This window comes from Sarcophilus harrisii, chromosome X (genome assembly GCF_902635505.1).
Source record: "Sarcophilus harrisii chromosome X, mSarHar1.11, whole genome shotgun sequence".
In the NCBI taxonomy this organism is placed as follows: Eukaryota; Metazoa; Chordata; class Mammalia; order Dasyuromorphia; family Dasyuridae; genus Sarcophilus; species Sarcophilus harrisii.
The window spans coordinates 3,000,271-3,018,198 of record NC_045432.1 but is presented as its reverse complement, the minus strand read 5'-3'; the positions used below and the strand labels follow the sequence as shown (position 1 = coordinate 3,018,198).

At 36.2% G+C, this 17,928-nt stretch overlaps 1 protein-coding gene across 1 annotated transcript; it reads right to left on the bottom strand.

The window, feature by feature from the left end:
- Window positions 1-6,157: 6,157 nt before the first annotated feature.
- On the bottom strand, window positions 6,158-17,591 carry LOC100924963 (BRCA1-A complex subunit Abraxas 1-like). The gene is made up of 8 exons (XM_023507226.2): window positions 17,476-17,591; window positions 13,512-13,548; window positions 11,898-11,964; window positions 10,214-10,407; window positions 9,472-9,591; window positions 7,932-8,016; window positions 7,028-7,139; window positions 6,158-6,540 (listed from the first exon to the last, which is right to left on the bottom strand). Exons 1-8 carry the CDS (start codon window positions 17,525-17,527, stop codon window positions 6,242-6,244), a joined length of 966 nt encoding a protein of 321 aa, XP_023362994.1. The 5' UTR covers window positions 17,528-17,591; the 3' UTR covers window positions 6,158-6,241.
- Between the last annotated feature and the right edge of the window lie 337 nt (window positions 17,592-17,928).

The following is a 17,928-nucleotide window of genomic DNA, read 5'->3' as shown; positions in this document are numbered from 1 at the left end:
CCTCTTTGCCTACTTCTAATATTAAATTAAAAAAAAAAAACAACTCTTGTAACAAATATACACCGTCAAGCAAAACAAATTCTGAGGGAATATATTTCTATCATCTGATTTCACTAGGAAAGCTTGTCTATCCACTAAAGCAGATTGAATTTTCTCTCTACTCAAAAAGATTTTTAAGAGTTCTGAAAATGCAGCTCTTGGTAGATAAGACTGACAACAAGTCTCTTTGAATGTACCTATTCCATTTCTCTACTAGATAAGTCTGTTGCTGCCTTCCTTCCTATTGTGTGGGATGGCAACCCCTAACTCAAAATGACTATTCAGAGATTTCTCAAAGTGAAGAACAGAAGCTTTACTAGAATCTCGCAAGAAGCGGGCAGTCTGCTCACTGGAATCTCGGAGAGAGGAGAGTCAATTCTACAAAGGCCAAGAGATGATTTAAATAGTCAGAAACCACCGGAACTCGTGAGCTCCTCTCCTCATCTGGTTTATTTTCTCTGTCTGCTTAGATGGAAGTAGCAAAGGTTTGCTAAATTCTAGTAAAGCCAATATAGTTGACTTTTTGCAGGGGTGTTTGCCTAAGTTTATGGCAGTCAATTTTGCAAATGCTTGGAGGTGTGTTTAAGCTACTATGAGCATTTTTCCCAAACCTATCAGACTTTCATAAACTAAAATTTAGATTATAGGTTCAATTTATCTTAGTTAATGATTTTATGAGAAACCACATAATTCCTCACAAAGAGATTTATTTATAGATAAGTAATCAATTAAGCCAGAGGAGTTAAAATGTTTCTAGAATAACCAAGGAGACTTAGGTTACCTTTGGCTTCCCCAATCAACAAATAGAGATAGTTAGTTTTGAGACTTCTTGAATATCTCTAGGCCATTAAATAGTCAGGTTCTTTTCTAAGCACTTAAAAAGATCAAGGAGGTTATCTCAGGTATTTCTGCTAAAAGAGCAAGTCTTTTGCTCTTCTTCCCAGAGCAATGATTTACAGACACTTGGTGCTGAGTCTTGAATTACCCAGTTATTATTCTGAGAAGCCCTCAGTTTCCCGTTTTGCTCAAATCCCCCCTCTTATTAACATATGAGGACTTCTCATCTTTGTTTGAATTCCTGTAACATAATCTCACAAGTTTAAAACAATGAGCAGGAATCAGACCCCACTTTCACCAACTCCCACTTTCTGTCTTGGAAACAGTTATCACAGAACAGATTGGCATTTGGCAGCCATAGAACTACAGCACTGTGGAGGCCTAGGGGCCTCAGGTCCATTGTCACATCATCCCATACCCTATTTAGTAATTCCATTATGGTGGGATCTTCCAGAATTTGTACTCCATTGGCATAGATTTCCAAGAACCCAGGGTCATTTCAAATAGCACAATGAAGCATTGGAGTAGGACTAACTAAGATGACCAATGTTAAATGTCAACCAGCCACTAGCCGATCTCTCACCTTCCTTTACATTCTACCTTCTCTTTACAAAATATTATTCCTTTTAGCCAAGGTAACTGGTCAACTCAGCCTTCTATCCTTCCCAGTGCCTCTTATAGTGCTTTAGGTCCTGGCTAAAGGACCAACAAAGAACAATGGCATGTGTAGCTAATGTAACACAGCTTGTTGATGGACTCTGCAACCACCAGGCCAACTTCTTTTCTTCTCTCCATTCAGCTCCTCCTGTTTAACTTCCTAGAGATCTGGCAGACTGAACTTCTTTCTCAAGGGTAGTTTTCTCTTTGATATCTCCTAACCTACCCTAAGGTATTAAAGGTAAGCAGGGCCCCTTTGTCTCCTTGTCTTCTGAAGATGCTTTTCTTCACACAGTTACTTAAGGGGTTACAAACTTCCTTGGATGGAGATCCTGAAACTGACAAAGACTTTACCCACACTCTTTCTTATGCAACATGGAGGTATATGCAGGTATAAATAACAAATCTCCCCTTTTAGTTGCCTTTCTTGATCTCCTTCTTTTCCCCTTTAACTCCTCCACTAGGTTTTGGTAAAACTAGCATTCACATGGACTGCTAGGCTGCAAGAGAAGACTGTATAATTACAGCAACCCAACTTTTCTGTGAAGCAGAGAAGTGAAATGTCCCTTGCTCCTTAGCAGAAATGAGAAAAAGTGGATGTAGAGCATGGCATGTGCTATCAGATATGTTGGTTAGTTTGCCGGTGCTTTTTTTTTGTTCTTTGTTACAAGAGACTAGTTTCCTGAGGAGAAGGGAGAAAAGGAGAGGTCAGCCTTTCAATCAGAAATAAAGGTGATGTAAAAACAAAAGATGTCTATAGTAATCAAATTTTATGTGTTACTATGAATATTTTTATATGTTAGGTAACATTTATTACAAGCTTACCTTGTGTGCTAAGGGCTCGCTGCTCTCAAGAACTTAGAAACTATAGGTCAATAGCTAAATACACACAAGGTATATGGAAAGTAAATGGAAAGAATTCTGAGTAGCTGTAGAACTGGGAAATGCTGCCTGCAGAAGGAGGAATTTCAAGTGAGTCTTGAAGGAAAACCTTGGAAACTAAGAGGCAGAGATGAGGAAATAGAGCATTTCAGGCATGGAGGACAACCAGTTAGTTCTAAGGCACAGAGATAAGGGATGGATTGTTGTATTTAAGGAGGCTGGTGTTCATTGCTGGACCACAGAGTATGTGGAGGGGAAATAAAGTGTGAGGACTAGGGAGGTAGGATGTGGCTGGCTTGTGGGGAACTTTAATGTCATGTTCAGTTACATTAATGGAAATCCTATTGCTGCCTTTTCACTGTGTTTCTGATTCTGCCAGAAGGACTCTGTCTGTAGTTCTTACCAATCTGTGTGTCCCCACACCTATACAGCATTCCTTCCTGAAACAATGCCCCTGCCTCTCCAGCTTCCTACCTGGAAGTCTATTCCCCATGACTTCATGCCGTCAGCTATTGTTTCAGTAAACGTGTCTTTTCAGGTTTAAAAAAAGATTCTAGAAGTGGGAGATCATTTCAGGAATTTCCCAGGGATACTGCTGTGAGAGAGAATAGCCAGATGAGTGCTTCCATTTTTCTTAATGCAATTTGATGATCTGAAATGTGACACAGAGAGGGAATATTTCTACTGACTCTGTGAAAGTCACATCCCTTTTGAAAATGTCCACACACTTGGATTTCCAGTGCCATGCAAAAGACAAAAACAAAAATAAAACCAAACCAAGCCAAATGAAAGCCAAAACCCTAGTCTTCTGAGCAGGAACCATCAAGGAAGGTTTTTCAACAAGAAAACAGCTTTAGAAAACGGCAGCAAGACCTAGAAAATAACCCCATATTCAGTTCCCTATCCCAACAAATTTCTCTGCCAGAGTTCTTTCTCTGACTTCAGAAAGTAATGTTGATCTTTTCTGTCTAGAAATGAGTATAATTTCTTATATAGCGATTTTGATTTTTAAATGACTAAGCCACAGTAATTAGAGCCAAAATGATACGGTTCTTTCTAAACAGGACTAAGAGATGATTAGGTGTTAGCTACAACCACACAGAATTGATAGAGCTTTATTTCCTCACATGGGGCAACCCTATAGAAACTTGTCCTTTAGCTGTTTCCCTAGCACAGGAGCAAGTACCTAACCCAAGAGGGACTGTCATTCCCTCAAACTCGGTCATGACTACTGAGGTTTCTGTCCATCAGGCCCTCCTAGCATTGATAGAAGCAGCAGAAGACTATGGGATTATTGTTGCTTAGGGAGGGGCCAAGATAAGCTTTCATTTATTCCTTGGCGGTTACTTTCTACTGCTGAATTATGGCCATTAAAGTGACAGACACAAAGACTTACACAACCAGAATTTTAGCAGGGAAAAGGAAGATCTTTAGACAGCATCAGGACAAACAAATAAGGGAACTGAGGCCTAAATTATGGATATTTTTTGGCTCAAGAACTCAGGACTCATAACATTTTTCAAGGTTATCTTTTCATCTTCAGAGTGTGTTCTGTGTTAAACTCTGTAACTTACTCTGAAAAGCACTTCTGGGAAATTTTATTTGGCCTTATGTCCAAAACAAGAAAGTCTTGACTGAAAAGCACAGACTTCTGTCTGTAATCAACAGTGAGCTTTCATTTGTGGGTGTGTGCTTTTTTTGTTATAATCATACACACACACATACACACACACACATACATAGAGCATTTAAATCTATCTTATTAATGTTATTTTGAATGTCAACACCAAATAAGATGAGCATTTCCATATACATTGTACAAGAGAGACTATAATCTCTAATCTATTTTTGCTAGATTTCTTGAAGATTGTGTCCTTAAACCTGCTTAAGTATTTTAAAAACATCTGCCAGTGAGAAGTACTACTAAAAGACAGTGTAAACAAATTTATGCACACCCATCACCCCTATTGGATAAAATGATTCCAAATTTATCCTTTTACTGAAAGTGAGTCATAAATGTTCTCTAGCATGTGATTTCATTTGGTTCATATATTACCACATAAAATTCAGTATTCTGTAGAGGAAAGAGCAATGATCTTGCAGTCAGAACTAGGTTCAGGTACTGGCTCTAGCACTTAGTATGTCATTGGGTAGACAATCTGTCAGTTGTATTTTCTAGCATATTACATTAATACATAAGAATATAACTTTGATATTTCCCTATTTTTTTAAATTTCAGCTCCTGACTGAAAGATAAAACCTTTATTATTTTTTATTTAGCCATACTGCTTTTCTGGCTTTCTACCACTAACTCTGAAGGGCACAGATACTGGCCAGATTTAAAACAACACAGGATCATCTTCTTTCCCTCCCTCTTTTGCTTTTCTCCTTTTCTTCCCTTCCTCACTCCTTCTCCCTCTTTCTGCCTCCATCTTCCTTTCTCTGACTCTCTCTCTCCTTGTCCCTCCCTTTCCCCCTCTCCCCCTGTCTGTTTGTCTGTCTCTGTCTCCTTCTGTCTGTCTGTCTCTCTTCTTTGTCACTACGCAGAGATTTTTTTCTGTACCAGTACTGTTTCTTAAAATGGGACCAAAATGATCATGTGTAAAGAAGGAATATCCTGGGGACAATGTTAGGAGTATAGTAAACTTCATAGTGTGTAACTCAACTCCACTGTCTCTCATGAGGGATGTTCTCTGAGTTTGGGAAGTAAAGAAAAAGATGGCTCTGAACATCTCTAACATGCCTAGTTCTATGAGATTGTCTACCCTCCTTCCCTCCCTAGAACATCTCAGCTGCTCAGGGCTCCAGAACTTTGAGGCACTACTGACTTTTACCAACTCTTTCATCCATGAAAGGCCGGGGTAAGACAAAAGTCTCTATGTCCCTAGAACTCATAGTTTGCAAAGCAAGTTCTCTCCTCCCTTCAAGCAGGGGCTACTATCTCTTATTCTCACTCTCTGGACTATTTAAATGCTGCTTGGATGATGAGCCGGAGCTAATAGAAAATTGAACAGCTGCTGTCTGAGTTTAGTGGGTGATGGTGAACTTCTATTGGAAAATGAAGGATTTCACAACCACTGAGGAAAATCTTGGGCTTTGGAATACTCAGTTGTGTCAGACAAGAGATAGATGTAATGGGATCTTCAAAATGCCAGCCTCTTCTCCCACAGGCAGAAGATCTTGATGGGGAAGGCCAAAGATTGAGGGCTACATGTTTGATCAGCATGAAATGATCTGCTAGGCATATATAACATGATCATGAACAAGGAGGTAAGGGACTAGTGGGAAGGGACAAGGTACTGACAGAGAAACTGGATGAAGTGAAAATTTGGGTAATTGAATTCCAAAATTTAAATTTTTAGTGTGACCTGTATTTCTTAAATCAAAGTAAAAAAGAAAAGCTTAAATTTTATTATTTCTTTTATAAAAATAACATTTCACCTACAAAGTAGATTGATAGTTTCAGTGAAAGCTTTTATTGACAACAAGATATAATAATAATAAAAAAACCTTGGAAATGACTAGTAGTTTTTACCATACTCTTAGGATAGTGTAATAAAAATTAAAATAATGCCATATTCCTAAGGAAACAATAGTTTTCCAAAATGTTTTCTATGAAGCAACACTTAAAGAACATTATCAGAACTTATCCAATTAGTAACATTAAACTTTTTTCTCCTGTTCCCTTTTTGTCAGTTAGGATAATAAGAAAAATTTTATTAAAGGTTCAGAAAGTTGGTGACTGGATACTGAGTGATGTTCTTTACTTTCTCAGAATTGTCATCATGTGTTTCTATACTGTCTGTCGTTGATTTTTCCCCATCATTCAATCGTTTTTAGGGGACTGACTTTCAGGTTCTGACACTTCTACTTTCTTGAGTGGTCTTTCTTTCTCAAAGTCAGGATTCTCACCCTCAAGAGATTTACGCTTAACTTTACATTTTGTTTCTTTTTCTGCAAGATGAGGGCTTTCTGTTAATTCGCTCACTTGACTGACATTATGCTCAGTAGTACAGCACTTACTGGCAGTCTGTTTGCCTTCCAAACAAACAACACATGAATGAAGAGGTCCCTGACTTGGACAGATTGAAACATTCTCCTCTGTTCCCAGGTCACCACTTCTTCCTGATAAATCAAATAAGACAATTCATTATTCAGTAAAAGTTTAGACTAGCATAGAAGGTGAGGGTATAGGGTCTTTTGGGGGTTATTTGATTTAAGAGTTCAATTGCAATATTTTATCCACAATAATGTATTTCTTAGAATATTCAGCAAACTTGGGTTACATCTGCCAAAACTGACTTCTTGGACTGGAATTGAAGAAAGAGTCTTTTTCTTTTATCAAAATGTCTTCTATTACTACTGACCAGAGACTGCTTCGTATATATGATCTTGTTAAAGTAAGGATTGTGTCCTAAGTTAGACATGGCATGCTGCCTCTGGATTTAAGAACTGGTCATGGCAGGACCCCAAGCCATCCCTTTCTGAGCCTTCATTTTCTTTGTAAATGGGAGTGAGAGGCTGCTTGTGAAGGCACAGCTTTTTCAACTGGAAAATGCCAGGTAAAGGTGGCTGGGAAAAAATATGATTAATAACTAACTTGTCTTTTTACCTGATATCACAGGCTTTGGTCTCTTTGCTGCAAGTTCTTCTTTTAGTTTATTTATATCTTGCATTACTTTTTCTAGTGATTGCTCACTGTCAAATACTTGAGTACACATTTCCTACAAAAGAAAATTAGTTTAATTATACAAACATTCTGATTGATAATTAATTAGTAACATAATAAGTAAAAGAAATTGTATGGGATAGAATAGAGTAGCAGTACACCCAGGATAAGAACTCTGGGAGATGACTATGAACCACTACATAGAATTCCCAATCCCTCTATTTTTGTCCATCTGCATTTTTGATTTCCTTCACAGGCTAATTGGACACTATTTCAAAGTCGGACTCTTTTTGTACAGCAAAATAACTGTTTGGACATGTATACTTATATTGTATTTAACTACTTTAACATATTTAACATGTATTGGTCAACCTGCCATTTGGAGGAAGGGGTGGGGTAATTGAGGGAAAAAGCTGGAACAAAAGGATTTGCAACTGTCAGTGCTGAAAAATTACCTATGCATATATCTTGTAAATAAAAAGCTATTAAAAAAAAAGAATTGAGTAGCAGTTACAAATGGGAACTGCTTCCTGAATTGTATCACACACTAACCATAGCATTAGCAAGGGAAATTTTCTTCTTTACCTAGCAACCATGTGGGTAATAAAATATTACTATTAATTCAAATTTATAGGTTGAGGAATTTATTATTATAAACTTTCTGACTCAAAAAACTTCAATGTACATGTACAACAATAAACTGTAATTGTTTTGTGATATGGTAAATTTTTTGATAGATGACATCTCTAGACAAAAGCTATATATTAATCAGGAAGAAATACTGAACATGCAGAGCTAGCATGATTTCTAAATTTAAAAATAGTCTTTAAAGTTTTGATATAATTACCTTTAATTCTTCCTGCACAGTGGCACAAAGTTCATTCATTTTCTGTACCTTTCTTAAAGCTCCATCTTCATCAAAAATTTCTGAACTGTTGGTGGAAGATAAACTGTTTTCTTATACATATAGCATGAATTTACAATTCATCTATTAAATATTGTGTGGAGTATAAAATAAAGATGCACACTCTGGAACACAAATTTTATGTGTAGCTGTTGAGGGATTAATATGGGAGGAAGATCTGCTTAGGAACAAATGTAGTTTTTTGTTTTGTTTTGTTTTTTAGGATGAGGTAAATTTGCATATTTATAAGCAGAAGTTGAGACAACAGAATCTGAACTTCTAAAAGTAAGGATGTGCAATGATGGGACAAGAACTCTAGATGTAATGAAGGAGAATTAGTAAAACTTTTAAAGAGAAAGACAACTTCATTCTTTCAGAACGAAAGGAAGGCAATGATGATGGTTATATTGAATGGGTTTTATCTTATCAGTATCATAGGTAGTGAAGTCTTTTGTAGGGAAATGGCAGAGTTGAAATAGGGAAAGGAAAAGAATTATACCCCAAGTGAAAGTATGAAATGTCCAGAGCATAAGTATGACGATGTCACTTCCTTATCCACAAGTTTCAGTGGCTCTATTCCTTTTAAAATACACATTGATTACTTTATTTGGTGTTCAAATTAGGTGAGATTAAGTAATAAAACAAGTCTGAGAAGCAGAAGCCTGGTGTGCTCACTGAAGACCATCTGTAAGACGGAGGGAAGAAGGAAAAATGTGTTGAAATGGGTAATATGGTTCTGTTGGCAACAAGGCGACAACTGGCTAAGGGGAAAGGGGCTTTAATGTGTTCTATTTCACTGTTTGGGGGCCAAGCTGTTTCTCCTGGCAAGGCTCCAGACCCATATCTCTCTCTCTCTCTCTCTCTCTCTCTCTCTCTCTCTCTCTCTCTCTCTCTCTCTCCATCAAATGATAAAGCTTCTTGAGGAAAGGAATTGTTTCACTGTATCTCTAGTATATGTCCTGATCCAAATGAGCCACTTAATGAAGCTTAATTATCTATTTATTGATGTGGTAGGCAATTACAGAAGAATAAAAGGAAGCCCTGAAGACTTGATTCTCAGTGGGAGAGCATAAATCTGTAGACAGATAAATCCATAATGATTTCAAGTTTAAATCCTTTTGGGATTTAATGATACAAAAATCCTTTTTTTTGGGGGGGGGAGGGAATTAGTGTCTTTGAAATCTAGAGCACATAGGTGGTGAACTGAACACAGTGCTGGACCTGAAATCAGGGAGACTCTCCCTTAGTTCAATTCTGGCCACTTACTAGCTGGGTGATTCTGGGCAAGGCACTTCACTCAGTTTGTCAGAATTTTCTCACTTATGAAATGAGCTGGACAAAAAAAAAATGGCAAACTGCTCCAGTATCTTGGCCAAGAAAACCCCAAATGGATTCACAGTGTTGGGTGCAATTGAAAACACAACTGAATAACACAATTGGAAATAGGTAAGGAGAGGAATTTGTGGTTGAAGAACTATCTTACCTGTATGTGTGGATGCTTCGGAGAAAGCCAGCAGATCTACAAGGACCTGGCATAGTATTATATGTCTGCTGTTCTGACGTAGCCAAGTTGACCACCACTAAAGGTACTTTATGGAAAAGTCTACAAACATTTTTAATACGAATTTAAAGCAAGGTTAAAAATTAGTCAACATTCTATTATCTTCAATTTCATTCATTAATATACAACCCTACAGAAGTGAAGTAGACAAGCACCCTTTATTACTTGGCCAAAATAACTGTTCTTCTAAAACTGATCCAATTTATAAGCAGTTATTTTTATCTACAATGCTGTCAATTATTTTGACACTTTTATTGACTTTACAAGAATCAGCTCATCTAAAATGGAATATAACTATAATTAGGTATAGATATTTTTGGCTTAAGATATTATCCATTACTTTAAAAAAATTACTATCACATCATACATTTTTGGCAACAGTTTCCATGCTTTATGGAAAAAGCATATGTATAACATGAGGAAGTACTATTATTAATATCATGAACAGGAGATATATGATACTCCTTTTACTGGTACCAGGGATCATTATGACCACTATATTCAGGGAAATTCAGATAGAATAGGGAAAGGCTCATATCACATAAACCCATGTTTCAAAAGCTGTTATATGACTTAAACATCTGTATAAAATATTTAAGCACCACTGAAAAAACACATGCTGAAGTCTGTTTACTAGCTATTCCAGTTAGGTGCCAATACTTACCCTTCCTGAAGTCTATGTAATACATAATCAAATCTATGAGTGGAGCAGCTTTTTGTGACTGTGCTTGATGTTAGTAAGAGAAAAACGAGTCCCTGATTTGAAAGATGCTGTTGTAAATTTTTGTGAAGAATCCTCTCTCGAAAGGTAATCACTGGGTCAGAATTATGTCTTAATTTGTACCATCCAATCACGTTCTAAGGGGAAGAAAAATCAAACTTAAATGTCCCTATTATTTAAAATTGTAGTATCACAATGAGACAAAAAGTAAATAATAAAATATTCAAAAATAATGATCAACTTGTGTTGACAAGTTCAAGGATTTATATATGCATTTTATACTGTAGTCTAGGTGGAGATGGATTCCTTTGGAGGCAGCTGATCAAGTCAAGTAGAAGGAGCTGAAACTAATCCTCATTAAAATGCTATCCCCACTTTCTACCCTCCTTAATTACTTACTGATTCCAAAAGTATTTAAATATTTGAGCATTCAGCAATCTCCATGGTTTTTATCATTTCATTTTCCCCAAGAGAGTACTGACTATCAATTTATTATTTGCTAATCTAATTAATGAATTGTTTATTAATTTTACAGACACTCTCTCTGGCTTTTTATCTGTAACAAATGCTTAATTTATAATAAGATCATTTTTTTAAAATGGGATTAATACAACTGATTGAAAGATAAAACTGTCTGCGATTTAACAAAGTCCCTACAATTAACCAAAAACATTTCTTCATATACAATTTTTGAAGCAGAAAGGTGAGAGGCTCTATTCTGATCAGACAAGAAAAACAGTGTTCTGTTCTGGGACATTTTAGGAAAGGTCACCGATTAGCTACCTAATGTAGGACAGCCACTATGATAAAGGGTCATCTAAGTTCATGCCATCTAAGGATCAGCTAAAGGAACTTGGGATTGTTATCCAAAAGAAGGTGAGATGGGCACATGGACACAGTCACCTGTGGAGACAGGATCAGATTTGCTCTGCTTAGTCTCCAAGGACAAAACTAGGAGTATCAGTTTTAAATTGATGGAGGGAAGAATAAAAATTCCTAACAATGAAAGCTACCCAAAAGTGGAATGGGTTTCCTTGTGTTACTAAATAAGGGTCAGTGTCATTTCCCTCTCTTGAGGTATTTAAGCAAAATCTTGACAAGTACTTAATGATTCTCTTTCAGAAGCCATGCAGCCCAAACTCCTCCTTTTGTAAGTGAGGAAAATAAGACTCAGGGAGGTGAAGTTATTGCCCCAAGAGGAAGGGTTGGAGCAGGTCCTCTGGCTCTGGATCAGGGCTCTCCCCCTAGGGGAATCCTTCAGGTCTGGAATACCCTGTAAGTTCTAACCTAACTCCCAAATTCTGTGATAAAGGGCCTGTCAACTCAGAGTTTGCAGAGGCTTTTCCTCATTAAGACCCTTTAAGGTACAACATTTATCTCCATTTGACATACAGATGAGGGAACAAGCTTAGAAAAGCTCAAAGACTTAATTGCCCACAGACTCCAGGCCCTGGAGCCCTGACTGGACTGCCTTTCAGCCCTTCATTCTACTTTGGAGGAAAATGTGAAAAGAGATATGTAATATGAAGCCATATGTGCAAAACTAATGTTGACAATTAATGTTGTCAGAAGTCAACAAGGACAGAATTAAGGGAGTGAGGCACCAAGGTGGAGCAAGTCCCAATACCTTTTCACAGCCCAGTATGATCTTCTCCAGTGCCTGCTCATTGACTTCACCAGATGAATTATAAAAGCTAAAAAGACAAGATGAAAATATATTTCAATCAGATCCTTTAACAAATAAAATCCTCAGTCAGTATCACATTCTCACTAGTGTAACCAAAGTACCTCAATGCAAAGCAGCTACGTGCCAATTACACAGGAAAAAGTCAACAGGCTTGAACCCTACCATGTACCTTGAACCCTACCACACCTCATAAAGTCTATGTGGCAAATGAGCACTAGAATATAGACAAGGAATCTTCTAAAAAGTTTCTATTAAAGGCACTTATTTCTTGGTCTACAAAATTGTTATTCTTTTCTTTAAAAATCACATTAAAAAGTTGCCGTATTTGAAAATTTATTTTTCATAACTTGTTTTTACATCACATTCTTTCTATTTCCTTATTGCAAATCATCTCTGGCAACCAAACACAAATAAAGGGGGAAAATGCCAGTTCAACAAAACTAATACATCAACTGAATCTGAGAGCACATGTAGCTTTTAATAACCATAATCTACCATCTCTGCAAGAGAGAGTCAGTGGAGACAGCTTCTTATTTCTTGAGCCAAGCTCAGACATTTTAATTAATGTTCAATTTCATTTGTTGTTCTTTAGACTTTTGCTATTACTGTGTGTATCATTTCTGCTTTTGTTTGGTGTCTGGGCCGTTGTTGTTGTTAGCAGAGTAGAATAGTTGAACTGCTACTGATCAAGTGCTGAAGAACAACTGCTCCTGATGACTGAACTAAAGAGTCAAAAAGCTCTTCCTTCCTACAAAACAGCAAATAAGTTCATTCTATACCTTGCTAGAGTGACTTATGGTAATTATGTAAACTAGGACTTATACTGGAATGTTCGACAATTCCAACTTTTCAAACATAGCTCCTTAAACTCAGACCTGCCCTTCTTAGCCTCTCTACTCAATACTTCCCATGACCTCTAGGATCAACTAGAAAATGATCTGTTTAGTGTTGAAAGCCTTTCATAGCTTAACTCCAGGTCTGCCTTTCTTGACTTCTTTTACCTGACACAGCATCTTTACATTACCTCCCCTCCCCAGTGCACACACAGGTGTGTGTGCACACACACACAGCACACACATACACACACACACACACACACACACACAAAACCCTTTAATCCAATGGCACTGGTCTCCTTGTCGTTTTTTGAATAAAACACTCCATCTGCCAACTCCAGGCACTTTCACCGGCTGTCTCCCCCAAGCCAGGAACGCTGTCCTGCTCTCTGCTTTCTGAGCAAATTAGCAGATTCTGGAGGGTCTCAAAAGGTGAATGTGAAACTCTAGAAAAATGTAGCAACTAGGAAATATGAGTATTCAAGTTGAATGAATAAATGAATTAACATTTCAGATAATTAGGAAAAAAGTCTTTGCATTACAAGATTGCTGGTAAACTTCTTAAGGGCAGGGGATGTAATTAAAAAATCTTTATAACTCTTGTGCTTAGTGCAATGCTCAGCATATTAGTAGGTGCTGAACAAATGATTGCTTGCTTGATATAATACAATCACAAATTATTGGTTAGAATTTCTCACATATGGTAATTAATACTTACCTGAAAAGCTGAATGCATGCAATGTATCTTTGTATGACTGAAAGGAAAAAATGAGTATTTTATATTAATTGAATGAAAATTCTTAACATTAATAATTACAAATACTTTCCCAAAGGCATAATCTTAGCTGTTATATTTTCACTGAATTTCAAGATGTTTTCATTCCAATTTCATAGTTTGGTAAAGCAGCTGCTATTTTTAGGGAAGGCTTTTATATATTCTCTACACCTGTATCCTGTGGTTGCTTAATAGTTAAGAAATTCTAGGAATGTATTGATGCTTAGGAACTATTTTTATAACTATAAAGAACAGATATGTTCTAAGGAATAAATTACATAAATTTAGATGTATGGATGCCTGACACAGTACACAGGACTGCTACCACGTTCTATACAATTTAGGTTCAGGTCCCACCTCAATACATTTTTCTTACATGATTCTTGGCAATTCATTGAATTCCAGATACACCAAGAATCTTGGCTGACTTAAATTGGAAGAGGGAATTTCCTTACAGGAGTAATGCCCCTAAACTTATCAAATCACCAGTTTGGACCCCACAATAGAACTATTAATTGTTTTTCACTAAAGCAGAGGTTAACTATTTGGATTCTTTTGATTTCTATTTTACCCTCTGGTTCTAGAATATCAAGACAGTTTTCCTTGACAATTTCTTGAAAGATGAGATCCAGGATCTTTTTTTGATCATGACTTTTATGCAGACCAATAATTTTTAAATTCTTTCTCCTGCATCATTTTCCAAGTCAGTTGAGGTTAACTATTTGGATAGAAAAAATAAAACAACAAAAACAACAAAACAAGAAATATCTAAAAAGTTAAGCTACCTTATTTCTACATCAAAAGCCAAATCAGGTCTAAGGAAAGGGGGTAGGAGTATAAAAGAGCCAATTATACACATGATCTTCTCCTTAGACATACATTTATGAGAACTTATGTGATAGGATGAGGCTGTACTTAGAATTAGAAAACTCTGCATTTAGTCCCAAATCTGTTACTTAATAGCTGTCTGATCATGACTTGACTTTCAAATTTTCAAAAAAAAAAAAAGATCTCATAATTGCACTACAGACTTTCACAGGATTTTTGGGAAGAGCTTTGTAAATCTTTACTGAGTATAATACAACTGGTGCAGGAGAGGTCAGGACAGGGGGCAGAATGGCCTTTTAATGGAATACAGCACTACCAAACTTTCATATAGAAATGATAAGTTGGATAGAAATTCTGGAATACAAACACAAAAATCAAAAATAGATACAGAGAGAAAAACGGGGGAGAGAGAAAGAGAGAGAGAGAGAGAGAGAGAGAGAGAGAGAGAGAGAGAGAGAGAACCTTCTAATGGGTTTAGTCTTGAAGAGAACTGAGACAATTTTTATTTTCAAGAAAAACAATTAAATTTAAAACTTTGAATTAAACACCAAAATGGAAATTTGGAAAGTCAGAATAAGAGATTAACAAAACTGAATGAAAAAAAATGGATTAATAAACAAACTTAGATGCTAGTTTTGTTTTCTTTGGGGTTGAGGGGAAGAAATAAACGTGCTGATTTGATTGAAAAGAAAAACAAATTACCAATTTCAAAAATTCAAAAGAATTTTAAATAAACCAACAAAGAAATAAATTGCTAGAAAACCTTTTCATCCAGTCACCTGCCATTTTTTCTCCTCAAATAATATTTTTTGAACTTTTACATAATCATATTTTATTTTAGCAAAGAAGTACCTAAAATTACTAGAAGTCTCATTGAAAAGCATGAGTAACATCAGTGATGAGACTCTTATTTGTTGTTTTATCACAGCAACAGAAGCCTAGGCACTATGTCACTATATCACTGAAAAGGCAAAGGATTAGAAAATAGAACTGGAAGAGAGAACAATAGCTATTTAAAATCCTCAAAATATTACACCCCAAATATTTCCCTTTGCTTCAGTAAGGTAACATGAAATAGCAATTGTAAGAAATTTGTTAATCTTTCTCTGTTTTGCATTAAGTAATAATGTCTGGTTGTACTATCTTAGGGGATAGAAATCATATGAATAGAAAGCCTTGAAGATCCTCTATTGGTGAGTCTTTTCAGAGGTAACTGATCTGATAAGACTCTTGATACTTTGAAATTTCCTTTTTTGATCAAATTTATCACTCCCAACAAAATTAATACTGAAAGGAAATGGATCAATATTTCAAAAAGTATGAAGAGCTCAAATATAACAAGTAAAAGAGTACTTAAACTACCCATCTTTATTATTTTTTATTTTTTCTAATAAGTTCTAGACTGTTTTATTTTTAGGCCCATTTCTATTTGTCCTATGGATTGATACCAAGGCTTTCATCTTCCCTCAGACTGTTCCTGCTGGGAGGTCAGCCACATATTCCTGGACCCACTGTTCTTTGGGGGTGGCTCAGACCATAACAACCCATTTTAGAAGGAGAAATTAACATAAATGAAACAGAAAAAAACCCTGAATGACCAGATGTATTTTGCAAGTTCCACCAAACATCCAAGGAATAATTAATTTGAATATTATGTAAATTGTAAAGCAAATGAGAAAAAGAAAGTGTCTTTTAAAATTCCTTATATGATTCAAATACAATGTTCCCATCTCAACAAGGAAGAGTTAGAACAAAGAAAGAAAAGTATATCATAAGAATGTAGACACAAAATTTGTAAATAAAACATGACCACAGCAACATATTACAAAGGTTACAATAACTGCAGAGCTGGGTCAAGATTATCAATATAAATAACTAGAACAAGAAGGACAAGAATGAATCATAGGACTATTATCGATACAAGAGAAAAACTTTTTGACAAGACAAAATATCCGTTCTTGTCAAAAAACTTAAGAAATAGGAATAAATAGATCTTACCTTACCTTACCTTACAATGGGTAATATCCATCTAAATAAAGAGCTAGCATTACATGTAATAAGGATAAGCTCAAGTCTTTTCTTATAAAACTAGGGGTAAATCAAAGATGTTCTCTGATACAGTGCTAGAAGTGTTAACTACAGCAAACAGGGAAATGAAAGTGAGAGAATAAGCATTGTCAAAAAGCAAACACAATTACTGCTTTTTCCCTATCATGGGATGATTTACTTAAACAGTAGGAAATCAACTAAGAAATTAACTGAAACCACTGATAACTTTGGCAAAGTTACAGAATATAAAAGAAATCAACAAAATTTGTCAGCATTACAATAAAGTCTAGCAGAAAGAGATAGACAAAGCCATTCCACTTAAATTGACTACAGAATGCATAACATACTGAGAAAATGATTATTTTGTTATACTCAACCAATTTTGTATATGGAACCCAAAGATTCTCTGCTTGCTCATTCAAAATCCAGCTTCTCAAGGACATTTCTGACCTATCCCCCAATTTTCCCCACCCAAATCATCTTACTGTAACCCCACAAGTGCTCAAATTCAAGTGCCTGGAGAATAGACTCTCTTGTAGAGACTGTTGGGGGCAGAATGATCTAAGAACTCTATTATGATCAAAGTCACTTCCCTCAGCACCTTATTAGAAAAACCCCATGTCTCATTATAAAACTTTTCTCTCATTAATTGTTAGCCAGAGTTGGTTTTCACCCTCACGGACATGCCATTTTCCAAAGGTCTTTAAAATATTCAAGGGCCTCCATTCCCAGTCTTTGGTTATGAAAGAAACCACTGACCTCACTTTATTATTTGCTAGTAGAATTAATAAATTGCTTATTAATTACCCAGAAACTCTTTCTCTAAGACTTTTCATTATTAATTCTGTTCCTCTATCCTTAGTTTTTTCTTACTTTATCCAGACTATCTGATATTTTTAGATGAGGAATAGGAAGTAAATTCATTTTTTCTGCAATCTCCATTAAAAATTGGTTTTTTACATTATTTTTAAAATATTGTAAAAGAACTCATGCTGACTGGACACACAGTGAACACATAATACAGACTTACCAACTGTACGCAAAACTTGAGCATCACTCAATTGAGAGTCTGCCTCTGTCATTTCCCCAAGCAGAAAACCTTCCTAGAGGGATAGAAAAAACAGGCTATATATGAAACCAACATTTACCATGTCTTTACTCATAACTTCATTCCAAACCTGAGTATGTACAATATGCTGGGTACTAAAGAGGATACAAAAGAGCACCTCAGGGTGCTAGACGGCAAGCAGGATAGTACCCTGGAGTCATGAGGACCCAAATTCAAATGAGGCCTCAGACACTTAACACTAGTTGTGACGCTAGGCAAGTCATTTAACCCCAATTGTCAGTTCCCCCCAAAAAGCAACTCACTTTGGGATAGTTGGAGAGAAGGCATGCATTAGGTATCAGGCAAAGAATGTATGTCAAAATAAATGGTACAGCTAAGTACTAACAAAATTGTGATGGGGGGAAATTAGTACAG

What these genes read in the sequence shown, in the direction of transcription:
- LOC100924963 (XM_023507226.2), bottom strand. Translation starts at nt 17,527, where the DNA reads ATGACAGAGGCAGACTCTCAATTGAGTGATGCTCAAGTTTTGCGTACA. An exon ending in TCAAGTTTTGCGTACAGTTG is followed by an intron (nt 13,549 to 17,475) that starts GTAAGTCTGTAT and finishes TTTTCCTTTCAG; the next exon opens with TCATACAAAGATACATTGCA. An exon ending in ACCAAAGCCTGTGATATCAG is followed by an intron (nt 6,541 to 7,027) that starts GTAAAAAGACAA and finishes TTGATTTATCAG; the next exon opens with GAAGAAGTGGTGACCTGGGA.